Raw genomic sequence first — 26,583 nt, forward strand, 5'->3', positions numbered from 1 at the left:
TTGTGACTTTTGATTGGTTAACGTCACCGGTGGGGGGGTAGCAGGCGGAAGCCCGAGTATGTTGACAGCTACTAGCTAGCAGGTTTACATTTTAGCTTGTTTCATAAAAACGCACCTGCCGCGGCTGGACTCGAAGGCACTCAAAACAACAAATGATATGAAAGACATGCCTTAATGTATTTCATACGTGAGTAAAACCATTGCTTCCTAGCTCTGTGATCCAAGCAGTTTGTTATTTCGTGTCATACCTGACACTACATTTGCTGTGAAGCTTTAGTACCGCTTACAAACTGCCAGAGACGCTAGCTGTATTTCAGGGGTAAATTATAACTTGAAACAGAAGAATGTTTTATTGAATTGTTTGCTATTATGTTGTAACTTACTCAAAACTCAATTGTACATTTACAAGTAGTCCAAATATTAATCTTGGCTAGCATCAACCCCAGTCATTAGTGTGTGGGTTAACGTGACGCGTTTAGCCTAATGCTGTGTGTGTACATTCCGCATTTAACTGGCTGCTGTGGTAGTCTAGCTACAACGTTAATGCTTTTATCCTAGGTATCTAGCTAGTTAGTAGTAAGTCTAAGCTTTATCGACAAATTTGATTTCCTGCTTCTTTCATGCTATGGCAGTTTTACAGCAGTGTGACTGTTTAATGTGGATGCATACGCCAGACCAGGTTAGTTATTAACATGTACCTCTAGCTAGCTAGCTAATCAATACCGCCAGCTGATACGCTGGCAATTCACATATTTATTAGTGTTGACTGCCTTGCAAGGGCTACGTGTAACTTAAGTCGTTTGATCTGTTTGCATTACAGCAGAGCCCAACGTTGGGGAGACACATTCATGCGCCAGCAAGATGCAGCATGCTGGAAGTATGCGACCTTTAATTAGAAGAGATGCAGGCGTTTGGAATCAAACAAAAAGTCTTCTCTACAAGAATGTACTGATCAAATGGAGGACCAAGCAACAGAGCTTGCAGGTGCCATACATTTTTGTTATTGACTGTGTATAAAGCACGTGTCTGTTTGTGACCAAACCACTGTTATTCCATACAGGAAATCGTTTTTGCAAGCTTTAGATTGACATGGTAGCAGGACTGTTATGAGTCTCACTCATGCAAAGTTTTACAATGGCATCAGAGCGGATCTTGGGTTGGATCTCATTAGATGATCTTTGCCAGTCTCTCCCCTTGGCTTGTGGCAACAGAGCTACACAATAATCTGGCCCATGACACTCCTGTGTTTCTGCTACATTGATTATTGTAGCGTTAAATACATTTTAAATGGGATACTTTGTGTGTATCTCTCTACAATGAGTAATTGAAAACGCTCCCATCCCTGGCCCCATTAGGACTGTTTGGGGAAGATGGTGATGCTGCAGGCAGATTGTATTGTCCTCTTGCACCACTCAGCCACTGAGGCGTTAACATCCTAGGGCCACAGGCCAGCAGGGTCTTTGGGAGCTCTGCTACATCAGGCTCTTAACGTTGGCATCTCCCCCGCCCACACCTGTTTGAAAACTTGTGACCAGCAACTTCCTCTTGCCTGGCAACACAGCCCCCCCCCCCCCCTCCTCCCCCCCGGCTCCTCCTTCTCCTCTGATTAAGGGTTGAATAAATGAATCTCTTCAGGCACTCCCCCCCCCCCTCGTCCTGCCTTGTAACGCTATGCATTTTTCATTTGGACTTAAGTTGCGCCGATGCATTTTTAATGGGTCTCCCTGTTTCATCTTCTCGTCCTGGTGGTGGTATTTGAGGGTCTCCCGGAACGAGGTTTCTGTTTGAGATCGTTGAGGGCAGGAAATTCTTACATGCTGTCAAGTGATCTGCGTTCACGAGAGGAACCGCACAGTCTGCTGTCGGTTTGATCTGTGGCTGCGTTTCTTCTAAAGCATTATTAAATGGAACGTTAGGCCTAAGCACCTTACGCAATGTTGGGCCTGTCTGAGTGGAATTCCTGTTCAGCTCTATTGATTTTAATTTGAGGATGATGCAGCAGTTAAAATGAGTCTATTCTACATTTCTAATCCTACTACACTTCATTTCTAAACAACCCACCCCAGCATACACACACACACTCACACACACACTCACACACACACTCACACACACACTCATGCACACTCACACTCACACACACACACTCACACACACACTCACACACACACTCACACACACAACTCACACACAAAAGGTCACGCTCACACTGACAGTTTGAGCTCACTGGTTCCCAGGACAATGTCTAGGCAGTGTTGTGGAATCTCGATTATTGGGCAGGGTGGCAACCGGTGGGGTATAGAGGGGGACAGGTCGGGGGCCTAAGATGCAGATGAGGCCTGCGCAGTAAGAATTACACCAAAGAACAGGCTCAAACCAGTGTGAGAGAAGAGGTCTAGTGGGGAGGTTGGCCTGGCAGGCTAAGGATGGGAAAAGAGTGTATCTTGAGCAGTGTGGCCTGATATGAGTAAGACTTGCATAACAAAAGGCCTGCTAGACAGTCAACAAGATTGTAGGGCAGGAAAGGAGGGGGGGTCCAGATAGCTTACAGCTGTGACCGATCAGAAAGCGAGAACCCAAGAGCTAAGAGTATCCCCAAGGGCCGGAGTCATGTCTAAAAAGCATTCTGAATCTTCTGGAGAGGGCGGGTTGCGCATGCTGGGAGACCGACGAGCAGTGAGTTGCAGTAGTCCAACTTGGAGAGGACAAGTGCTTGGACTAGCAGCTGGGTGGAATGCTCAGACAGGTATCTCCTGATCTTCCGGATGTTGTAGAGGGTGAATCTACAAGACCGGGAGACTGCAGCAATGTGGGTTGTGAGGGAGAGCTCGTCATCCATGGTAACCCAGAGGTTCCTTGCAGAGGATGGATCACCATCGCAGATCCCAGGGTGATGGAGAGATTGTGGAAGGGTTTGGCCGGGTTATGAAAGACATGACGTGGAGACTGAGAGTTGAGATGAAATGAGGACATGTAGAGAGGTGTTCCTCAGGTTCCCAGTGTTTCAGTGTTCCTCAGGTTCCAAGTGTTTCAGTGTTCATAAGGTTCCCAGTGTTTCTGTGTTCCTAAGGTTCCCAGTGTTTCAGTGTTCCTCAGGTTCCCCGTGTTTCAGTGTTCCCCGTGTTTCAGTGTTCCTCAGGTTCCCAGTGTTTCAGTGTTCCTCAGGTTCCCCGTGTTTCAGTGTTCCCCGTGTTTCAGTGTTCCTCAGGTTCCCAGTGTTTCAGGGTTCCTCACCTGTTCCTCTTGAAGTGTGGTCATATCAGAAATGTTTAGAATAGCTCTGGTTATCGTAGGTCCTAATCATGTAGAGAATGTATTTTTGGAACTCAAAAGCAGTCACGTACAATGACAATGTATCACTTCAAAGTGTTTAGATATGCCTTCACAAAACAACAGCATTCCATGGCCCAACAGCACCTGTCTGACCTCCTGCCTGTGTCTCCCACGGTGTGCAGGAGCTGATCCTGCCCCTGCTGCTCCTGGGTCTCCTGATCCTCATCAGTACTCTCAACCCCCATGTCTACTACGGGGGCATCAGCACCATGGTGCTGGAGAAGGAGGATGACAACCACATCATCAGCGTCCTGGGTTACACCCCCATCACCAACGTCACCAACCACATCATGGAAGAGGTGGCCCAGGAGATGCGTAAGTGAACCGTGGTGACCTCCAGCCCTCCAGAACACACCTCCAGCCCTCCAGAACACACCTCCAGCCCTCCTCAACACACCTCCAGCCCTCCTCAACACACCTCCAGCCCTCCACAACACACCTCCAGCCCTCCACAACACACCTCCAGCCCTCCACAACACACCTCCAGCCCTCCAGAACACACCTCCAGCCCTCCAGAACACACCTCCAGCCCTCCAGAACACACCGCAGAATCACATCTGTGGATGTGTTCTAGGATGAGGACAGTGTTCCCCAGAGCCCTTGTAGCACATCCCACCATTTTACTTCCAAACGTTATCCAGTTGTTTAGAGTGCGTGTCTCTCCCTGTTGTGTGACTGCAGGCATGCAGGACCACCTGGAGATGTTCTCCAGCGAGGAGGACCTGGAGAACGCCAGTCTGTACGAGCCGTCGGGCTACGTCGGGGTGGTGTTCCTGGACAGCTCTGCCACCTCATACAGACTACGTTTCCCCTATAGCCACTTGCCCCTTCCCAGCGACTACACCGAGTCGATCGGTAGGAACGACTGTTGTCTGTTCTCTACAGCCCAGCTCTGGGTCTGAGGCTAGAATTCCACCGGGGCCAATGTATCACATTTAATGTGGTCAGCCTTGTCTGCAAAGTCTTACAGAACAGATAATGGAAACCTTCTAACTTAACAGGCCAGTGTGTAAACGGTAAACGGCGATGTTGTCAGACAGTGCAAATTGCAAACGCTTTACACAGAGGTTGTTTCTGTGCGTGTGTCCCACAGCCAACTGTTTTGCCACGTCAGTGAACTGCAGAGCAGCTGATTACTGGCACTCAGGCTTCGTGCGGCTCCAGTCTCTTATCGACGCTGCCATCATTCAGGTGAGACGGGACAAAGATCAACATGAACGCCCAGGCCTCTCTGCAGAGTGAACCCTCCCTACCCTCCTCAGGATGGGTGCATCACTCCTTGGACTGGGAGTAGCCTGCTCCCATGCTTAGCAACAGCTAACATCACTGTCCATGTTCTGTGTGCGTGTCCGTCCGTCCGTGTGTGTCCGTGCCTGTGTGTGTGTGTCCGTGCGTGTGTGTGTCCGTGTGTGTGTCCCGGGGCCAGGTGCGGACCAAGCGGCAGGTGTGGAGTGAGATGGACATGCGTGTGGTGATGATGGGCCAGCCCGGCTCAGTGGAGGTGCAGAAGTTTCCTCACGCGCTCATCTCCATCTACCTGGTCCTGGCCTTCACGCCCTTCGTTACCTTCCTCATCGTCAACGTGGCGGCTGAGAAGGAGCGCCGCCTCAAAGACACCATGAGCATGATGGGGCTGTACGACTCTGCCTTCTGGTGAGCTCCCACGCTCTCGGGGGGCGGGGCCTCTCGGGGGGCGGGGCTCTTGGGGGGGGGGGGGGGCTCTCGGGGGGGGCACATGCAGGTTTTCGCAGAGCTGACCTTCTACGGGTGGCATGTGTTGGCCCCTCCAGGTTGTCATGGGGACTGCTGTACGCCGCTCTGGTTACCACCATGTCCTTCTTGATGTCTGTCATCGCCACGTACACGGCGCTCTTTCCCAACAGTCACTTCCTGGTGGTCTTCCTCCTCATCTTCCTCTACGGGATCTCCTCTGTGAGTAGAGCCGTTGAACCGGGGAACCAGACAGGACGTAAGTCCTCGTTTCAAAACCCCTCAGCGAGAAGTTCTTCATCGAGGATTAAGTCATTGTTCGGCACCCTCAAAGTTCTTGTCGAGAAACGTGGTGTGTGAGGATTAGACTGCAGAATGACACTTCATTTGGGGTTCCCATATGATGTTATTAGCATTAATCCAGGCCTCACCATACTGTGTCCTATCCTTGGAAGATACATTTAGTGCTAAGGCTTTCTGGCTGTGTCAAGATATATTACACCCTCTTCTATCCTCCTCCCTCTCCCTCTGTGTGTGTCTCTCTCTCTCTCTCCCCCTCCTCCACAGATCTTCTTCTCCTTCATGCTGACTCCCCTGTTTAAGAAGCCCAAGTTTGCCAGCACGGTGGGCTCCATGCTGACTGTGGTGTTTGGCTGCCTGTCCCTGTTCACCGTGCTGATGAAGGACTTTCCCCAGCCGCTGGTGTGGGTCATGTGCCTGCTCTCCCCTAGTGCCTTCTCCATCGGCATCGCCCAGGTGACTGGCACCAACCTGGCAACCCCCACATTTGAGTTATGATCGTCCCCCAGTTCATCTGTCTCACCCCCCCCCCCCCCCCCACCCCATTGTGTATGTGTGTGTGTGTGTGTAGGTGGTGTACCTGGAGGCCCAGGGAGATGGAGCAGTGTTCTCCACCCTGCTGAGCGGCCCCCATCCCCTCTACGTGCCCCTGCTCATGCTGGTCCTCGACTGCTTCCTCTACCTGCTGCTGGCGCTCTATCTGGACCAGGTGCTGCCAGGTACGTACACACACACACTCACTCTCACACACACACTCTCTCACACACACACACACTCACTCTCCTGTTGTGTTGACACATAACTGTTTGGTATCCCTCACCAAGGTGAGTTCGGCATCAGGCGGTCCCTGCTCTACTTCCTGAAGCCGTCCTATTGGTCGAAGCGCGGTAAGCGCTACGTGGAGGTGAGCTCGGTGTACGAGATGGAGGTGAACGGAGCGCCTGGCGTGGACGAACCTGTGGAGCTCGTCTCTCCAGAGTTCAGGGGAAAGGAAGTCATCCGGTAGGAACATGATATAGGGGTGGATGATATGAACTGGAGAGAAATATATCCGTATGAATTGTCCCTATGGATTTCATCATCAATAATGCATCGTCATTCAGTATTACCCAGGTCAATACTTTTATTAGAAGATTGTCAGTTTGGTCTGTCAAGCTGGGTTAGCATACATGTATGGCATGGGCATAGGGCTATTAAAAGCATACACTTTTAGACACATTCAGGCCCTGGTCATCGACATTCTCAGACAAAAATCCAGGCTTTTAGAGTTTCCAGAGGAAATCAATGTGAACTTGATCCTGCAGAGTGGCTTGGTATCACTGCCTGTGACCATGGGCCCTTTAGCCATTCAATTAGCATTTAGTCATTTAGCAGACGCTCTTATCCACAGAGACTTACAGTGAGTACAGGGACATTCCCCCTGAGGCAAGTAGGGTGAAGTGCCTTGCCCAAGGACACAACGTCATTTAGCACAGCCGGGAATCAAACCAGCAACCTTCGGATTACTAGCCCAATTCCCTAACCACTCGGCCACCTGACTCCCTATCAGAGACACAACTACAGGAAGTCCAGACAACACTTGTGTGTTGTTGACACTGTGCCTGCCTGTTCCTCCTGGCTGGTACACGCACACACGCACAAGCACATGCACCGCACACACACATCACCTCAACCACCCTCTCTCACCACAATCTCACTGGGGTGGGTGTTCAAGGCCACTGACTTCAAGGACACATCTCCCTCTCTCTGTCTTTCCCTGTCTCTTTCCCTGTCTCCCTCCCTCCAGCATCAACAACATCCGTAAGGTCTACAAGGAGAAGGACGGCATGGTGGAGGCGCTCAGAGGTGAGGCCCTGGAGCTGGCTGCAGCTCAACGTGCCAGCGAGTAGCGCTTAACTCTTATTTCTGGCCAACCGCTCACCAAAACAACTTTGCAAGTGACACTGCACATCCTTGGGTCCTGAGCTGTACACCTGCCGATTTGTAACCAAATGTTTATGGTTGAGACACACACACATTCCTGCCTTTTATAGTTAAATGCATACAGCAGTAGAATTTTCACTAGATACGATTCCTAAGCGAACAGTTATCCACTGACAGACCCCTCCTCCTCGTTCCCCTGACCCCAGGGTTGACCTTTGACATCTACGAGGGCCAGATCACCGCCTTGCTGGGGCACAGCGGAGCGGGCAAGTCCACCCTCATGAACATCCTGTGTGGCATCTGCCAGCCCAGCGACGGCTCGGCCACCATCTACGGCTCCCCGGTGGCCGAGGTGGCGGAGGGCTCGGAGATGAAGCAGCTGGTGGGTGTCTGCCCTCAGTTCAACATCATCTTTGACGTCCTGACTGTGGAGGAGCACCTCAACATCTTCGCTGCCATCAAAGGCATCCCGCCTGCCGACATCAAAGCCGAGGTGAGTCCTTATGAGGCGATGGTGACGGACGTTTTGAATCAAATCTTCTGGTTCCGTTCACCTAAAAGATTTGTTCACCGATTGTCTAACGATTTCTGCCCTAAAAAAAAGTTTACAAACTTTTACAAAAAAATTAAATAAATATATATATATATATATACTTTCGAAAAGTTTAGAACTTTTCCCCCCGCCCAAAAAAACAAAATCATTGATAAGGATTCTACTATACCTTACTGTGCTCTGCTCTACTTGTCGCTAGCCGCTAGATGAGACCTTTTTATCACCAGGGAAGGTGAAAAGTTGCTCAATCTAGCGACATAATTGCTAAATTGGCAACACTGTTCAACCAACTGTATTAACCAGTAAACATTCATATTGTGGGTTAACGGTTCCACATGAGTATCGTCATGTTAGTTGATGGTTTTGTATTGTTTCTGTCTGTTAGGTGACCAAAGTGTTGAAGGATCTAGACCTGGAGAAGATCATGGATGCCCAGGCCAAGAATCTGAGCGGAGGCCAGAAGAGGAAGTTGTCTGTTGGCATAGCCATCCTGGGAGACCCCAAGGTGACTGACCACACACACTGACCACACACACACAGGTGGCTTCACATGAACACATGTACGATATGGAATATTGGAAGTTTCACTGTTTCTTGTGTTCTTGCGCGCGTGCGTGCGTGTGTGTGTGTGTGTGTGCGTGTGTGTGCGTGTGTGTGTCAGATCCTGCTCCTGGACGAGCCCACAGCAGGTATGGACCCCTGCTCCAGACACCAGGTGTGGTCACTGCTGAAGAGTCGCAGAGCTGGCCGGGTCACTGTGCTCAGTACACACTACATGGACGAGGCTGACATCCTGGCTGGTACGCACACACGCACAAGCACATGCACCGCACACACACATCACCTCAACCACCCTCTCTCACCACAATCTCACTGGGGTGGGTGTTCAAGGCCACTGACTTCAAGGACACATCTCCCTCTCTCTGTCTTTCCCTGTCTCTTTCCCTGTCTCTCTCCCTCCCTGTCTCTCTCCCTCCCTGTCTCCCTCCCTCCCTGTCTCTCTCTCCCTCTCTCCCTCCCTGTCTCTCTCCCTCCCTGTCTCTCTCCCTCCCTGTCTCCCTCCCTCCCTGTCTCTCTCTCCCTCTTTCCCTCCCTGTCTCTCTCCCTCCCTGTCTCTCTCCCTCCCTGTCTCTCTCTCCCTCTCTCCCTCCCTGTCTCTCTCCCTCCCTGTCTCTCTCCCTCCCTGTCTCCCTCCCTCCCTGTCTCTCTCTCCCTCTCTGTCTCTCTGTCTCCCTCCCTCTCTCCCTCCCTGTCTCTCTCCCTCCCTGTCTCCATCCCTCCCTGTCTCTCTCTCCCTCTCTGTCTCCCTGTCTCCCTCCCTCTCTCCCTCCCTGTCTCTCTCCCCTCTCCCTCCCAGACCGTAAAGCCGTGCTCTCTCAGGGCCAGCTGAAGTGTGTGGGCTCGTCCCTCTACCTCAAGACCAAGTGTGGGGTTGGCTACCACCTGAGGCAAGGCCCCCTCTGCACCCCTCTCTCCAACTCACCTCTCTCTCCACGTCACCCAACACAGTGATTAGGAGATACCATATGGCTTTTTAAATTCAATATAGGCGGCGTCGACGATGATACTTTCTTTTTTCAATTCCCTCGTATAGGATGTCGGTCGGTGATGGATGCGAGGCGGATTGTGTTACATCGCTGGTCAAACATCACGTCCCCAAGGCGCAGTTGTCACGGCAACAGGAGGCGGAGCTGACTTTCACGCTTCCTTTTGAAAGCATGGACACCTTTTCAGGTCAGAGGACAGAGGACGTGGTTTCATAATGACACAGAGTGTCCGGCTCGCTGTTACTGCTGGCTGAAGTCTTCATTACCAAGGTTATAATGTCTGTCTGTCTCTCTCTCTGCTTCTGTCTCATTCTGTCTCTCTCTCTCCCTCCCTCAGGTCTGTTCTCTGAGCTTGACTGCAGGCCTGACCTATGCATCACCAGCTACGGGGTCTCCATGACGACGCTGGAGGATGTGTTTCTGCGTCTGGAGGCGGAGTCTGAGGTGGACCAGGCTGGTGAGACCACGCCTCCTCTGAGACCACGCCTCCTCTGAGACCACACCCTGCCCCCTCTAACCACACCCTGCCCCCTCTAACCACACCCTGCTCCCTCTAACCACACCCTGCTCCCTCTAACCACACCCTGCTCCCTCTAACCACACCCTGCCCCCTCTAACCACACCCTGCTCCCTCTAACCACACCCTGCCCCCTCTAACCACAACCTGCCCCCTCTAACCACACCCTGCTCCCTCTAACCACACCCTGCCCCCTCTAACCACACCCTGCTCCCTCTAACCACACCCTGCTCCCTCTAACCACACCCTGCTCCCTCTAACCACACCCTGCCCCCTCTAACCACACCCTGCTCCCTCTAACCACACCCTGCCCCCTCTAACCACACCCTGCTCCCTCTAACCACACCCTGCTCCCTCTAACCACACCCTGCCCCCTCTAACCACACCCTGCTCCCTCTAACCACACCCTGCCCCCTCTAACCACACACCAACTCAAACACCAAGGGCTCTCACTGAGCAGGTCATGGAAGATGCCATGTAACAAGCTGTTTGTCTTTTCCTCTCCTCAGACTACAGTGTATTCAACCAGGAGCAGGCGGAGGGCGAGGGCGAGGGCGACGCGTCCTCCCTGGATGACACTGACCAGCGGCTGCTCACCTTCTCAGACAGCCGCCCGGACGCCGTGTCGGGCCCCGCCCTGTGGAGGCAGCAGTTCAGCACGGTGGCCTGGCTGCACATGCTCAACATGCAGCGGGAACGCAAGGCCTTCATCTACACGTACGCCCCCGCCCCGCGCTGTCACCAGGACAGGAGCCGGCATTCAGCTGTTACCCAAAGCCATGCACTGGGGTTTAACTGGGAATGAACATACTGTCTCGCATTTTGGATTTCTCTGAGGCCACGCTGAGGTCAACTATTATCACCCTGTAACCCCTCTCCCCTCTTCCCCTCTCTCTCCCCCCCCTCCCCCTCTCTCTGTCAGGCTGGCGCTGTTCATGGTGTTCCTGGCTGCGGTGCTGGTTCTGTCCCTAGCCACGGGAAACATCCAGATCCACTCCCCCGACCGTGAGTTCCAGCCCATCTACCTCCTGAAACGCAACCAGACCCCCAGGAAGTACGTCACCAGCCTGCTGGTCCAGAACTCCTCAGGTCAGCAAGACCCCCAGCAAGACACACACACACACACGCTCCACAATGTCACCATATCCCATCACAGTCAGCAATACCTATTCCTTTATGTCTTTTGTATATATCCGTGTCTTCCAAGATCTAAACAGGCCTCACATGTGCCTTGAATCTGCGTCAGTCTTCAGACTACATCATTGGCACAACCCCAACAACAAATAACCCTTTTGGGACGTAAGTATGCTAGACGGGCCCCTAATCGCCCCCCCCCCCCCTCCTCCTCCGCAGGCTCCGACATCTCTGACTTCATCCATAACCTGGAGTCCCAGAACGTCCAGGTAGAGATGATGATGCAGGCTGACTACATGGCAGCAGCCCCTCACAGCGCCGCCATCAGCGTGTCGGGCTCCAGCAAGGTGAGCCCCCTGCCCCCCCTGTCCCCGTCTTACTGCCCAGGACAGCCTGCCCCCCCTGTCCATGTCTTACTGCCCAGGACAGCCTGCCCCCTGCTGGGCTCTTACAACAAGGCCCCCCTTCTGCACCACTTACCCTGATTGAAATCAGAGGGCTGCTTGTTGGCCTGGCAACGTCACAGATATGTTGGAGAGGAGAACCGATGCCCCTCTCTCTCGCTCTCGCTTTCTCTCTCTCACCCACGCTCTCTTGCTCTTTTGCTCACCCTCTCTCTTACTGTCTCTCACCCTTTCTGCCTCTCTCACCGTCTCCTCCCTGCCCCTCACCCTGCCTGCCCTCTCTCTCCTGCTCACTCTCTATATCTCCTCTCCTCTCTGTGCCTGGCTTGGCAGGGTTTCAGATACAGCATAGCGTTCAACAGCACCACGGTCCACTCCCTGCCCATGGCGGTGAACGTCCTGAGCAACGCCATCCTGCGCGGCCTCAACGACACCGGGCACATCCGCACCTGGACCAAGCCCTTCGACTACGTGAGTGTTCCACTACGCCCTCCTCCACCCTCCTCCACCCAGTATGGTACCATGCATAACCCCCTCCTCCACCCAGTATGGTACCATGCATAACCCCCTCCTGCACCCAGTATGGTACCATGCATAACCCCCTCCTCCACCCTCCTCCACCCAGTATGGTACCATGCATAACCCCCTCCTCCACCCAGTATGGTACCATGCATAACCCCCTCCTCCACCCAGTATGGTACCATGCATAACCCCCTCCTCCACCCAGTATGGTACCATGCATAACCCCCTCCTGCACCCAGTATGGTACCATGCATAACCCCCTCCTGCACCCAGTATGGTACCATGCATAACCCCCTCCTCCACCCAGTATGGTACCATGCATAACCCCCTCCTCCACCCAGTATGGTACCATGCATAACCCCCTCCTCCACCCAGTATGGTACCATGCATAACCCCCTCCTCCACCCAGTATGGTACCATGCATAACCCCCTCCTCCACCCAGTATGGTACCATGCATAACCCCCTCCTCCACCCAGTATGGTACCATGCATAACCCCCTCCTCCACCCAGTATGGTACCATGCATAACGCCCTCCTCCGTTAAGTGAATGGAGGTGAGGCGTACCTGAACAGTGACTAGAAATGGAACAAAACCGTGATATGAGTTACATTTTCCGACTTGTCCCCCTCCCCCCTCCTCCTTCCCCATGTCCTCCATAGCAAATCCCAGACTCCACCTCCTACGCCCTGGTCTACATCGAGGCCATCATCCTGGGCATGCTGGCTGCCGGCATGCCAGCCTACTTTGCCATGGACCACACCCGTGACCGTGAGGTGGGTCAGGGACTTGACACTAACGTCCCTTCTCTTATTGCTGTGTTCACACCGAAAGCAAAGTCAATTATTCCTCCACAGGAGGTTGGCTGATCAGTCTCTATAATTACCTCCTGTGATTGGATGACCTCTCTTCTGACTTCCTGTGATTGGATGACCTCTCTCTTCTGACTTCCTGTGGTTGGATGACCTCTCTCCTGACTTCCTGTGTGTGTCCCAGATCAAGTGTCGCTCTACGCTGCGTATCTCAGGCCTGCTCCCGTCTGCCTACTGGTGCGGCCAGGCAGCCGTGGACATCCCCTTCTACTACCTCATCCTGTCCTGCATGACCAGCATCCTGTTCAGCTTCCACACCGGGAACCTGCTCACCTCCAGGAACCTCACCGCTGTGGTCAGTGACACACACACACACGCAGCCCGTCCCCCATCCGTACCAGCTGAGAACAGCATGACGTGAGCTGTGTGTTCCTCCTCCAGGTGCTGTGTCTGGTAGGATTTGGGCCTGCCATGATCCTGTTCACCTACGCAGTGTCCTTCATGTTCACCCGTGTGCAGAGCAACAGAGACTTCTTCTCTGTGGTCTCCATGATGGTGAGAGAACTGCTGTCTTTATGCCTCAAGCACCTGACCAGGGGATCTGAGGGGACCTATGGTAATGCAGTGACTTACTTTGTGTGTGTGTGTGTGTGTGCGTGTCCCAGGCGTGTGTCGTGTCTGCCTCCATGGTCCAGCTGTCGTTGGTGAACGACAACTCGGGCCTGACGAGAATCCTCCACAACACTCTGTGTTTATTCAACCCCCTGTACCCTCTCATGGGCTGCCTCAACTGCATCACCAAGGTAGGAGCGCCAGCCATGTGGGGGGGGGGGGGGGGGGGGGTCTGTGATGACACAGGGTTAGGGGTATACACTACAGTGGTGGAGGTGTACGTGTGTGTGTGTCTTCATACTGGTCTCTTCTTGTCCGGCAGGCCACCTTCCTGCCTTCCCTCTATGAAGAAGACTTCCTGTGGAAGAACCTCCTCATCGCGGTGCTGTCAGTAAGTGTGCAACGCTGGCCGGTGTGTGGCTAACCTGACCAGAAGAGAAAGTGAACAGACTCATAGGGTCCAGGTAATCCTAAAGGACCCCCTCCCCCCTCTCTGTGTGTGTGTGTGTGTGTGCAGCCCTACCTGCAGTGCATCCTCCTGCTGTTCCTGCTGCGCCACCTGGAGATACGACACGGAGGGAGGACCATGAAGAACGACCAGTTCTGCAGGTGAGAGGCTGCTCTCACACACACACCTCCTCTCTCTCACACACACACACACACACACACACACACACACACACACACACACAGAGACATCATCCTCAGCCCCTGACTTCCATGTGCCCCCCCTCCAGGATCTCCTCTCAGCCCAAGGCCAAGGTGGAGAGGAACCTCGAGGAGGGTCTGAATGAGGACGAGGATGTGAAGATGGAGAAGGCCCGCGTCAAGGAGGCCCTCACCTGCCAGTGTTGTGAGGAGGTTTGTGTGTGTGTCTTTGAAGTGTGTCTGTGTCTGTGTGTGTGTGGAGGTGTGATCTGGGGACTCTCAAACTATGCTGTTACGTAAACACACACCTGGAACGGTCACTAAATCTTGTGTGGTCACAGAACGTGGGCCCCCATGTCTGCCCCCACCTCCTGTTGACCTCTGACCTCTTAAGTTACCGAACGGAGAAAACCTCTTAACAGCGCCTGAGGCCTGGTCCTGCAGCTTGTTGAGGCAGACTCCCCAGAGTGTGCTGACTGACTCTGCTCCCCCGTCTCCCCCCTCAGAAGCCGGTGGTGGTGGCCAGCAGCCTGAGGAAGCAGTACAAGTGCAGGAGTGATGGCCTTTCCCTCAACAAGAAGAGGACGCTGGCCACCAAGAACATCTCCTTCTGCGTCCGCAAAGGTACGGCCTAGCCTAGCTAATAGCCTAGCAAGTAACCTAGTAAGTAGCCTAGCCTAGCTAGTAGCTTAGCCTAGCGACCCCCTGTGTAACCCCATGTGTTTCCATGGTGACTCCAGGTGAGGTGCTGGGTCTCCTGGGCCCAAACGGAGCAGGGAAGAGCACCATCATGCACATGCTGTCAGGAGACACAGAGCCCACCGCTGGACAGGTACCTGCCTACCTGCTCTCCTGCCATCTCACCTCCCTCCCTACCTGCCTACCTACCATCCTATCATCTCACCTCCCTACCTGCCTACCTGCTCTCCTGCCATCTCACCTCCCTCCCTACCTGCCTACCTACCATCCTATCATCTCACCTAGCTACCTAACTCTACCTCCCTCCCTCCCTACCTGCCTACCTACCATCCTATCATCTCACCTAGCTACCTAACTCTACCTCCCTCCCTACCTAACTACCTACCATCCTATCATCTCACCTAGCTACCTAACTCTACCTCCCTCCCTCCCTACCTGCCTACCTACCATCCTATCATCTCACCTAGCTACCTAACTCTACCTCCCTCCCTCCCTACCTGCCTACCTACCATCCTATCATCTCACTTAGCTACCTAACTCTACCTCCCTCCCTCCCTACCTGCCTACCTACCTACCTACCTCTCTACACCCCCTCTCCTCCACAGGTCCTGATGGGGGACTACAGCACAGACTTCCGCCCTGTGGACAACCCCCTGGACCATGTGGGCTACTGCCCCCAGGTCAGCCCCCTGTGGCCCCGCATCACCCTGCAGGAGCACCTGGAGATTTACGCTGCCGTCAAGGGCCTCCACGGCCGCGATGTACCAGGCATCATCCGACGGTAACCCACCCACCTCTCCCTCCCTCCACCCCTCCCTTCCTCCACCCCTCCCTCTCTCCCTCCACCCACTCCACCCACCCCTCCCTCCCCTCCATGTTGGATCCTTTTCGAGGTTGTGGCTTGCGTTGAGCGGTCGTGTGTGTTTGTGTGTGTGTGTGTGGTTCCTCGTGTGTCTCAGGGTGGTGAACGCCCTGGAGCTCAGAGAGCACCTGAACAAGCAGGCCAAGAACCTGTCAGCAGGCCTCAAGAGGAAGGTAAGAGAGCCAGCCAGCCAGTCATCCAGTAACAGGCCAGTCATCCAGTAACCACTTACCAGCCAGCCAGTCATCCAGTAAACCAGCCAGTAACCAGCCAGTTGCCCAGTAAACTAGCCAGTCAGCCAGCAACCAGCCAGTCAGCCAGCAACTAGCCAGTCATCTAGTAACCAGTCATCCAGTAAACCAGCCAGCCAGCGTTGGGCTTCACAGTTAATAATACCGCAGGTATAGGATTAAAAGCTCCAATAGCTGTAAGTATTTCCTCCTATGATGTTATCCCAGCTCTGCAGTGTCAGCAAAGGGTCACAGTGTGTAACCCTGCCATGCCTAGCCAAGCACAAACATGGAGATTACCACTCTGTCATGCTGTCTCTCCTCTCACTGTGTGTGTGTGTCAGCTGTGCTTTGCCCTAAGCATGCTGGGAAACCCTCAGATTGTGCTGCTCGACGAACCCTCCACAGGGATGGACCCCAAGTCTAAACAACGCATCTGGTAGGACACCTCATTACAAACACCTGTGTGTGTGTGTGTGTGTGTGTGTGTGTGTGTGTGTGTGTGTGTGTGTGTGTGTGTGTGTGTGTGTGTGTGTGTGTGTGTGTGTGTGTGTGTGTGTGTAGGCTAGGTGTGTGTGTGTGTGTGTTAGCAAAATATTTCTCAATAAGTGCACAGTCATCGGGTTCAAAGAAAGTCCAATAGTTTTATTCTTGCCAGCAGGGAAACAAGTCTGAACAAGTCTCAGTTCAGAGTCTAAAATCTAGAGTCTTCATGCTGATTATTTATGTAACATTTGTGAGAAGTCTCCTCCCCTGTACAGCAGCTGTCCAGCTGATGATAGTGTTCTTCATACTGGGGATATTTAGTTCAAGGAACTCCCATTGTTTATCAGGGGTGTGGATGAAACTGGGAGGAAGGCCTTGAGTGTTTCATATCTATGTAGCACGACAGAGCAGTTTTCATAACACTTTATTAGGTTGGAAATATTTCCACACACTGTTATTTTCATGCAGTATAAAGGTTACATCCTTAATTTATCTAACAGTGTGTGTAGGCTAGGTGTGCATGCGTGTGTAGGCTAGGTGTGTGTGTGTAGGCTAGGTGTGCGTGTGTAGGCTAGGTGTGTGTGTAGGCTAAGTGTGTGCGTGTAGGCTAGGTGTGTGTGTGTGTGCGTGTGTAGGCTAGGTGTGTGTGTGTGTGCGTGTGTAGGCTAGGTGTGTGTGTAGGCTAAGTGTGTGTGTGTGTGTGTGTGTAGGCTAGGTGTGTGTGTGTGTGTGTAGGCTAGGTGTGTGTGTGTGTAGGCTAGGTGTGTGTGTGTGTGTGTGTGTGTAGGCTAGGTGTGTGTGTGTGTGTGTAGGCTAGGTGTGTGTGTGTGTGTAGGCTAGGTGTGTGTTCTCCTGGGGTGGGTCTTGGGTCCTAACCCCCCTGGGTGTCATCTCCAGGAGAGCCATCCGCGCAGCGTTCAAGAGCCGCCAGCGAGGAGCCGTCCTGACCACACATTACATGGAGGAGGCCGAGGCCGTGTGTGACCGGGTCGCCATCATGGTGTCTGGTCAGCTCAGGTCAGGCTCCGCTTCACCCTGCACGCCATCCAAACACTGCCCTCCTAACCTCAGCTGCCCTCCTAACCTCAGCTGCCCTCCTAACCTCAGCTGCCCTCCTAACCTCAGCTGCCCTCCTAACCTCAGCTGCCCCCCTAACCTCAGCTGCCCTCCTAACCTCAGCTGCCCTCCTAACCTCAGCTGCCCTCCAAACCTCAGCTGCCCTCCTAACCTCAGCTGCCCTCCTAACCTCAGCTGCCCTCCTAACCTCAGCTGCCCTCCTAACCTCAGCTGCCCCCCTAACCTCAGCTGCCCTCCTAACCTCAGCTGCCCTCCTAACCCCAGCTGCCCTCCAAACCTCAGCTGCCCTCCTAACCTCAGCTGCCCTCCTAACCTCAGCTGGAGTCAGCTAAGGGTGTGTAGAGTATATCTTAGTATGTTAAGAGTCTTAAGAAAGTAGAGTAAGTGATGGTTTATATTAAGGATAAAAGCCACAGGCTGTAAAAAGGTATTAAGATACAAAAAGTGTGTCTGAACTTCCTCCAGCTCCAGTTTGATCGACATTGATTTCACACGCCAATAAGGAGGAAGTCCTACCTTCCTCCAGTTAGAAACATGCCCCCCCCTTCAGCGGCCCTCTCACGCTGGCACGGCATGCGTGCAGCAGACAGGCCTGCTCTGAGGAGGGGCTGTGAGGGGGGGCTCTGAGGGGGGGCTGTGAGGGGGGGCTCTGAGGGGGGGCTCTGAGGAGGGGCTGTGAGGGGGGGCTGTGAGGAGGGGCTCTGAGGAGGGGCTGTGAGGGGGGGCTGTGAGGAGGGGCTGTGAGGAGGGGCTGTGAGGAGGGGCTCTGAGGGGGGGCTCTGAGGAGGGGCTGTGAGGAGGGGCTGTGAGGAGGGGCTGTGAGGAGGGGCTGTGAGGGGGGGTTGTGAGGAGGGGCTGTGAGGAGGGGCTCTGAGGGGGGGCTGTGAGGAGGGGCTCTGAGGGGGGGCTGTGAGGAGGGGCTCTGAGGAGGGGCTGTGAGGAGGGGCTCTGAGGGGGGGCTGTGAGGAGGGGCTGTGAGGAGGGGCTGTGCGGAGGGGCCGTGAGGAGGGGCCGTGAGGAGGGGCCGTGAGGAGGGGCTGTGAGGAGGGGCTGTGAGGAGGGGCTGTGAGGAGGGGCTGTGAGGTGTGCGTCTTGGTCTCCAGGTGCATCGGCTCCATCCAGCACCTGAAGAGCAGGTACGGGCGAGGCTACAGCCTGGAGGTGAAGCTGAGAGAGGAGCTGGCAGGTCTCCAGCAGGTAGCGCTGCTGCACCAGGAGATCCTCCGCATCTTCCCCCACGCTGCCAGGCAGGAGAGGTGAGCATGGCCACTCCTGGTGTCCCTGGGAGGGTGGGGGTGTGTGTGTGTACCTTTGTGTGTGTGTGTGTGTACCTGTGTGTGTGTGTGTGTGTGTGTGTGTGTGTGCACCTGTGTGTGTGTTTTAATGAGACTCTAAAGCCTGCTGCTCCATCGTGCAGCTTTGCCACTCTGATGGTTTACAAGATCCCCAAGGAGGATGTCCAGTCCCTGGCCAAGTCCTTCTCTCAGTTAGAGAGCGGTGAGTCACACTGCACTCTCAGCCTGCTCTCTTGGTGTTCCTGTGTGTTCACACTGTAATGCCCTCCCTCCTCCCCTCTGCCTCCAGCTAAGCAAACCTTCAACTTTGAAGAGTACAACTTCTCACAGTCGACATTAGAGCAGGTAAGGTTTTCTGTCGGTGGTCAACGCTGAATGGCTCATCCACCTGTTAGTTTGGTATCTACATGGATCGCTCATTTCTCATCTCCTCACCCCTCTCCTCTCTCTCTTCTCTCTCTCCCTCCTCTCCTCACCCCTCTCCTCTCTCTCTTCTTTCTCTCCCTCCTCTCCTCACCCTTCTCCTCTCTCTCTCCTCTCCGCTCTCCTCTCCTCAGGTGTTCATGGAGTTTGCCAAGGAGCAGGAGAGCGAGGAGGAGGAGGTAGGCTCCCTCAGTACCACCTTCCAGTGGCAGCGCTTGCATCAGGACGGCCCTGTGCCCGCCAACCACACGGACAGCATCGTGCACCAGCTGTGAGGGCCCACACCTGGAGTAGGGCCCACCCCTGCCCTGTCTCTCACCTGCCCTGAACACTCCTTCCACCACCACCCTACCCTAGAGAGGCGGCTGGACCCCACCCTCCTCCACCTTCTCCCCCTCGCATGCAGGACTGTTGAGGGGCTGGAGAGCACCCCACTCAGGGCAGGGGCTGGAGGGTCTCTTGTATGGCCTCCTTGTCTTTGAGGCTGAGGCGTGTGTGTGTGTGTGTTTACCCTCATGTACTGGTGCTCTGTGTTCTCTGACCTGCACTGACTCCTGGAGAGACCCTAACCAGACACACCCTCTCTGGATCCACTCCCTTCTCACTGTTCCCGGCCGCGCTCCACAGACAGACAGCACCGTGTGGACGATCAGGACAGCCTGGTTGGATCGTGTCTTCAGACCTTGGTGAAAGTCTCTCCTTCCTTTCAACACTACATGTTGGGCTCCGTTCACTCCAGTACCAAAGCGGCCCCCGCTCTTCTGCACTGCGCACGCCACACCCCCTGATCCTACACACACGAGCGCACTGGACCTGTCGTCCCCGACACCTTCTTTTAGTGTCTGTAGCATGTGAACTATATTTGCATAGCCTGGTAGTTGTTTGTTGTGCTGCCCCCTGCTGGCGAGACCAGTCTGCGCTATACTGACTGTTCTGGAGGCCTTTTTTCTTCTGTTGTTGTGTAGCAGAGAAACCCAGCGACTTCTCCCCCTGCACTGCCCTCTGAAGGCCGTTAACGGTACTAGCAGAACCCTGGCCCCACACGTTCGCTGGACCAAAAAGGGTTTTAGGTACTGTGTGTCCCCATGCAGTCTCTCTCTCTGTCTCTCCCTCTCTGTCCCTCTCTCTGTCTCTCTGTCTATTTTTATGTCTCTCTCTCTGTCTCTCTCTAGGGTTTCTCTCTAGAGAGAGACAGACAGGCAGACAGAGGGAGACAAACCTCCTCCTATACACACCAGCATGCATGTCAGGTACCAGGCCCATGTGACCCAGAGGGAGGGGCCTGGGTTGAGTAGCCCAGCATGCATGAGAGGACGGGACGATCCGGCCCTTTGTACTAACTAGACATCTCGGGTGGCACCTGGACGACATGAGGGTGAGGGGAGGACTCACACTGCCCCCTCCTGGTAGCTTTCCTCATCACAGCCTGGGAGAGAGAACTGGGAGAATGTAGTTTGAAATATGCACACACCAAAACATGTAGCATACAGACTTTGTGAAACATTTACTACTGGGTACCGATCCAAACGTTTGGGGAAAGTTATTTAGTGTGTCTGAAGTGTTTTGTGTGTTTTTAAGTCGGTGTTCTCCAGTGAAAATATCGAATGTGTGACGCCTAGATAGAAAGAAGTTTCTCTTCAGAGGTGAAGGCCGTTTCTCCCACTCTGCTCTGGTTTCTCGCTCTCGCTCTGTTGCCATGTCAACTCACGTGTTTTTCTATTTAATATATCCCCTTGGTGTGTTTGTTATGTGGATTTGAGGTAAAGGGTAGTGTTCTTTTGAGAGGATGCTTTGTCAGTGCAAACGGCAAATCGCTAAATTGTACCTTTTTTTTCTTTCGGCATTCAAGTGTTTTTTGGGGTAGAAGGATATCCAAAGGGTTGAATCTTTGTTTTTATTATAAAGTAGTTCATCCCATCCAGTTGCGTCATATTTTTATTATATTTTTTGTCATCTTATCATTGTCTCAAATTAAAAATAATTTATTGTTTAGTTTTTTTTGTACTCCTGACCTGAACACGTTTTAATGTTGCATCACTCACTGATGCCAGATTTGTTCTCTAGTGCTGCATCAGTGTCATACAACTTCAAGCAAGACATGATTCCCCCGTGAAAGTGTTTATTTTCACAATGTCATTTTTCTAGAAAGGTGTGGTCCCAACTCCTTCCTTTTGTAAGGAGGCATTGTCCTGAATCTGAGTACAATCCACTCTATTGATGTCTTAAGATTTTTTGATGTGGAGAGGAGTCTTAATACTTTTTTTTGTCCAGCCTTGATTCAGACATCTGAATCCAGTAGTGGGTTTAGACAGCAGGTGGCCTTCACTTCTGTTTGACATGTTTTAAGCTCCATTTTGGCACGGATTGTCATTGAGGAAAATGCATCTTGTCCCTTTTGCCTTTGAACATTTGGACTAATGTTTCCATGTTTATTCACTAGAACTGGATTCATACTCTCAAAGGTGGAGTGCAGACGCTTCTAGATGTTTCTGGTTTTAAAATTGTTTCATCATAATGTGGAGATTTGCAAGTATTTGTTGTGGTCTAGTATTTGGGGTGTTGAATAATGGAACAATTTACTTGAAATGGGTGTAGTTTCATTGAGGTTTGGTATATTTTATGATTGTTATCGTTACTATGACAATGGAGGGAAAACCCCCCCACCCCCCTAAAAAAGTCAGTTTAACCTGCGAGAGTATTCATTGATTTTTGTTATTTACGCTTCTGTGTGCTACAAACTAACCTAACATGTTTGTGGCTGAAGGTTGTTTTAATCAACATGTGAGTAATGAACGTCCCCCACGTGTCAACAGAACATCTTCATCTGCGTGAACATCATTTCTGCACATGTAGCCTAATGCAAGGACGGACAAATTACAATGTCTGACGGTTTTGTCCTATGAAGGATTATTTTCAGTGAACTGCTATCAAAAAAAAAAATTCCCAAGTGCAATATTAAGATGTGTGTAGTGGTCATAAGTATTCTGTTAACTCTTATGTCATGGTATTCTGTTAACTCTTATGTCATGGTATTCTGTTAACTCTTATGTCATGGTATTCTGTTAACTCTTATGTCATGGTATTCTGTTAACTCTTATGTCATGGTATTCTGTTAACTCTTATGTCATGGTATTCTGTTAACTCTTATGTCATGGTATTCTGTTAACTCTTATGTCATGGTATTCTGTTAACTCTTATGTCATGGTATTCTGTTAACTCTTATGTCATGGCTAAATGCAATATTGTATTGTGTGTACATGGACTTTCAGTACTTGGAGCCACCACCAACAACAACTGATTAAATGTGCACTTCTCTGGCAACTTCTTCATCTTCACGTTCTGTACTCTCCTTTAAACTGCGATCAATACATTGTCATAGAAATGCTATTTGTAATGAAAACTGATCAGATTCTCAAACAGTTTCCGTTTCCCTGGTGGTGGTATTATTGCACTATATCTGGGAGTTTTATATAATGTATATTATGCAACATTTGTAAGATTTTTGTGCACCGATTTTATTTTTGATGACTTTTGTTGAGATGTTTGTTGTGTTGTGCTCCTATAATCAAAGTTAACCCAGTCTGGCTGAAGCACCCTGATCATATTGAATTAAGACCACTGGAAATAAATATTGAGAAAAGTGAAAGCTAAATCTAAGGTCGGTCTCTTGAATTAATTTGCTTATACTCATTAGAGAGAAAGTTTTGAAAAGTTTTGAAAGGTTTAATTCTTTTTTTGAAAGAAAAAAAAACGTTCGAAAGGTTAAAACATGAGAAAGGGATTTGACCAAAAAGTTTCGAAAGTTGAAAATATTTGTAAGACCGTCAAAAAGTAGCGTTACTCCAGTTTTGCAAATTCACCTTCAGAATAAAAGCCTTGCCTGTGGTGTTCCATAGTACCATTACGTGCACGAGTTTTCACGGTTAATATTACACGTGGAACCAAGTTAATGTGCAGCATTTACTGACGATGACATAAAAAAAACTACAGATCTTGAGAAAACAAATGAACAACAACATTTAGTAAATAAAATGTAAGACTGTATGGCCTCTTGGGAAATGCATGTTTGTGTCTGTGTTACCACATGATGTTATGCTGTTATATAGTACCTATAACTTATGTATACAGGCAAATTAATACCACGTGAATGAGATGTCTTGTCCACGCTATAATTTATTTAAGCTAAACCATCACCTAGTTACGATTTTCCACGTGACATTTGATGAACTCAACCGGAAGTGAGATTCTTGCTGGGAGTTGTTCAGGCAGTGATTAGGTTTCGTGGAGTTGACAATCCCTAACTAGGCATTTACCAAGAGTAATAACAATGGAGATCTTTTAATAAATACAAAATACAGAAACAAACCATTTGTTAGCTGAATATAGCGGGGATGCGTTATCAAAATGGGAAACATTTTCAGCAAGAAGAAACGCAGTCCCACTCGGGTGACGGAGCAGGACAGGGCGGTTCTGGTGAGCTACTCTCTTTTTAGCTAGTAGCTAGCTGGATAACTTGGCTCAGAGACTATCTTGATATCAACTTAGGAAGATAGTTACCGACTTGTTTGACGGGACACTTAGGCACTTGTTATTTGACAATTAGATTTAAAAACGAATGTAATTTGTTAGAAGCTGGCGTGCAGTAGAACTAGCTCTTACATTGCCCGGTGTGTTTACAAACAGTAAAAGGTGCACACTCACTCCTAGTACGATAGGTAACTGGGTCTACCTGAAACAGGAACACACAGCACCCGCAGACTGTTAGACATCCGTTTGGTTCACAATTATTTAAATAGATACTTTCTATTTTCAGCAACTGAAGCAGCAGAGAGACAAACTGAAACAGTACCAGAAGAGAGTCACTTTGCAGCTGGATAAAGAAAGGCTACTGGCCAAACAGTTGCTGAAAGATGGCAAGAAAGAGTAAGAATATGTCGTCTTATCTAACCAGATAGCACAACATACAAAAATCTGTATTCTTGTGCTGGAAGAATATTTGTATTTGACATGGTATTTGGCCCTTTCTGTGTTTTATTGTTAAATAGGAAAGCCCTCCTGTTGCTTAAAAAGAAGCGATACCAAGATCAACTCCTGGATAAAACAGAAAACCAGATTAGCAACCTTGAACGAATGGTAAATATGCGACAAAGGTCTTTAGTATGCGTCCTATCCATGAGGTATAATGCTGGGAAATTGTCACAAGCATTGTTTAATGGTGGTTTTTCTCTTCTCCACAGGTTCAAGACCTCGAGTTTACCCAGATTGAGATGAAAGTCATAGAGGGTCTCAAAATTGGCAACGATTGTCTTAAGAAAATGCACGAGGTATGACAATATACAGAGATTCACAAGAACCTCGTATCCTCCTTGTATACTGCACTTTATAGTCAACAAAAGAGATGTTTTAGTCTAGTAAGTCTGTGTGAAATGCAACAAAGCAAGCACCATCGCTGACCCTTCCCCTCCTGTTTGGTCAGGTCATGTCTGTCGAAGAAGTGGAGCGAATAATGGATGAAACCCAGGATGCTATCGAGTATCAACAGGTGAGGTCCTCATTGATTTCATGTGGGTGGGGTGAGGGTGATACCATATGACAATGACCTGCTGACCTTGTGTGCTCTCTCTGAAGCAAATCGATGAGCTGCTGGCAGGTTCCCTCAGCCAGGAGGACGAAGATGCCGTGCTGGCTGAGCTGGAGCTCATCACTCAGGTCAGGCTTCGCTTTGCTTTCGAAAGATAAAATCAAATAGTGTATCAATATTAAGACATCTTAAATGTTTATCGTGTGTTTGTAAAAGGTAGGTGTGTGTTTGTGTGTGTTTATAAAAGTTCTGTTCTTGTGCACAGTTGCGTCGTAGCATGGCCAGGGTCAGCAGCTCAGTTCTTGTTTTTCTCGTTTGTCTTCTCAGGGTGACGTCGTACTCCCCGAGGTTCCGGAAGATTCTTTGCCCGAGGTCCCCGAGGCAGCAGAAAAGGAGCCAGGTTTGTGCTCACAGGTCCCAGCTCACATTGATCAGATCAGAGTCCCACCACACACCCAAAGCCTTCACAGTATATCTCTGGACTCATGACGCCTGCCTGTCTTTCAGAGAGGGAACGGCCAAGGAAGAAGCCTGAAAGAGAGCTCCTGGCTGCTTAGGAACGTCCTCCTTCTGTCCTACGAGGCACCGCATCGCCCCTTTCTCCCACACAGCCTACTGCTGGAGGTCTCTCCCCACACAGGAGGCCCGGGCCACTGGCCCCCTGCCTGGTGCCTCACCTCTCCCCACTGCAGCCCCTCGATGGGCCAGGCTTGTTCTCACATGGCCACTGCAGGCTCCATGGTTTTTAATGTCAACGCCAATCATGAAGAGTGATTCAAGACTCTTGTGCCTATGAGGCCGTCGGCTTTATCATCCATGTTTTGTGTTTCATACAATTGTGACGGGCAAATTCAAATCAATTAACTTTTTTTTTGCTGAGATTTGCATATGTCACTTTTTATTTATCTTTTCTCATCAACCCTATTTCCTGCACGGTTGCAAGTCAAACTGTTTTTGGAAAGAAGAGCAACTTGTAACGTCAACATTATTCACAGCATCGGGCAGAATTTTCAAAGATAAATTCCCCTCCCTGTCACATGGCTGTGCTACAAGCCTTGAGCTGTTTGCTTATTGATCCATATAGCTGTATATTCTCTATTCTTACCTCTTCCTGCTCAGAAGCTTAACCAATCTAATGCTCCCCTCCCCTTGTGGGGGATTAGTCTGTGTCATTGGAGAAAGGGCTAATCGTATTGTCAGTGGGCTTAACTCAGTACCCCAGACACAAGATGTTTATTGGATGCTAACATTGACCATGAGCTCCATATAGAGAAGCAGCCAGCCAGAGTCCTACATCCTAACCACACGTGAGTACGGTTGAAAGATCGTTTTTTATGTGTGGATCCAGTGCCATGGGTTATATTGCTGGTTTTAGTTCTGTTTCCAAAGCGTGTCAGATTCTTAGGGAAGGCCTTGTCTGTGATTCGTACCAAGAGTGTGGAACGCTAGGGTGGTGGGTCATGTTGCATCTCTCACTGATCACTCTCAGTATTACCAGAACACTCCTCTCTAAAGTGGACATCACAGTATCTGCTTCAGGACACTGATGAGCCTGTTTATAATATCAGGTTGTGGACATCATTTCACAGGTATGACTCTGTTAAGCCAGTGGCCTGTCAATCTCTCTGTTGTTGTTCTACAACAATAAACTATTTTTAATTGTTTCATCGAACGCTTTCTTAATCCCGTCACAAATATGTTTGGTGAACATTTCATTATATACCACTAGGGGGCAGCCAACCACTTTACCCCGATACATTACACAAATATTTGTTTTTGGATGACATGGATTTATGATAGTGTTTCCTGTTGCTAGATTATTTCCATGTCATTACTTTAATGTCACAACATCTTTAGACCTAATGACTGAAACTGGCAACCGGCAACACCACAGGTTGTGAGATTTAAAGCTGTGAC

At 50.9% G+C, this 26,583-nt stretch overlaps 2 protein-coding genes across 4 annotated transcripts; both read left to right on the forward strand.

Moving 5' to 3' along the window:
- The first annotated feature begins 23 nt into the window (after positions 1-23).
- Positions 24-22,737, forward strand: abca5 (ATP-binding cassette, sub-family A (ABC1), member 5). 3 transcript variants are annotated; one of them, XM_047014600.1, is made up of 38 exons: positions 24-187; positions 821-984; positions 3,456-3,648; positions 4,015-4,188; positions 4,427-4,524; positions 4,760-4,986; positions 5,124-5,265; positions 5,611-5,799; positions 5,915-6,062; positions 6,168-6,345; positions 7,130-7,188; positions 7,473-7,759; positions 8,205-8,324; positions 8,481-8,619; positions 9,177-9,267; positions 9,414-9,553; positions 9,704-9,823; positions 10,393-10,600; positions 10,806-10,972; positions 11,237-11,364; positions 11,755-11,892; positions 12,604-12,717; positions 12,938-13,108; positions 13,195-13,308; positions 13,419-13,556; positions 13,688-13,756; positions 13,883-13,974; positions 14,103-14,226; positions 14,520-14,637; positions 14,754-14,845; positions 15,318-15,493; positions 15,672-15,747; positions 16,149-16,243; positions 17,188-17,307; positions 18,471-18,623; positions 18,785-18,864; positions 18,952-19,007; positions 19,220-22,737. In XM_047014600.1, exons 1-38 carry the CDS (start codon positions 175-177, stop codon positions 19,358-19,360), a joined length of 5,052 nt encoding a protein of 1,683 aa, XP_046870556.1. In that variant the 5' UTR covers positions 24-174; the 3' UTR covers positions 19,361-22,737. The 3 variants fall into 3 exon arrangements, with proteins under 3 accessions (XP_046870556.1, XP_046870554.1, XP_046870555.1); XM_047014598.1 differs by lacking the exons at positions 18,471-18,623; positions 18,785-18,864; positions 18,952-19,007; positions 19,220-22,737 and having other exon boundaries at positions 17,188-17,984; XM_047014599.1 differs by lacking the exons at positions 18,471-18,623; positions 18,785-18,864; positions 18,952-19,007; positions 19,220-22,737 and having other exon boundaries at positions 824-984; positions 17,188-17,984.
- Positions 22,738-23,311: 574 nt separating this feature from the next.
- chmp6b (charged multivesicular body protein 6b) lies at positions 23,312-26,333 on the forward strand. The gene is made up of 8 exons (XM_047014606.1): positions 23,312-23,558; positions 23,899-24,008; positions 24,131-24,218; positions 24,323-24,409; positions 24,562-24,627; positions 24,714-24,794; positions 24,994-25,066; positions 25,174-26,333. The coding sequence occupies exons 1-8, from the start codon at positions 23,490-23,492 to the stop codon at positions 25,221-25,223; spliced, it is 624 nt and encodes a 207-aa protein (XP_046870562.1). The 5' UTR covers positions 23,312-23,489; the 3' UTR covers positions 25,224-26,333.
- Positions 26,334-26,583: the final 250 nt, after the last annotated feature.

Source organism: Hypomesus transpacificus, unplaced genomic scaffold (assembly GCF_021917145.1).
Source record: "Hypomesus transpacificus isolate Combined female unplaced genomic scaffold, fHypTra1 scaffold_260, whole genome shotgun sequence".
Taxonomy (NCBI): Eukaryota; Metazoa; Chordata; class Actinopteri; order Osmeriformes; family Osmeridae; genus Hypomesus; species Hypomesus transpacificus.

Excerpts from the sequence above, each read along its gene's own strand:
- chmp6b (XM_047014606.1), top strand. The coding sequence starts at position 23,490 with ATGGGAAACATTTTCAGCAAGAAGAAACGCAGTCCCACTCGGGTGACG. Across the intron at positions 24,628-24,713 it reads ATGCTATCGAGTATCAACAG|CAAATCGATGAGCTGCTGGC; the intron begins GTGAGGTCCTCA and ends CTCTCTCTGAAG. Across the intron at positions 25,067-25,173 it reads GGCAGCAGAAAAGGAGCCAG|AGAGGGAACGGCCAAGGAAG; the intron begins GTTTGTGCTCAC and ends CCTGTCTTTCAG.
- abca5 (XM_047014598.1), top strand. Across the intron at positions 6,346-7,129 it reads AGGGGAAAGGAAGTCATCCG|CATCAACAACATCCGTAAGG; the intron begins GTAGGAACATGA and ends CCCTCCCTCCAG. Across the intron at positions 10,973-11,236 it reads GCTGGTCCAGAACTCCTCAG|GCTCCGACATCTCTGACTTC; the intron begins GTCAGCAAGACC and ends CCTCCTCCGCAG.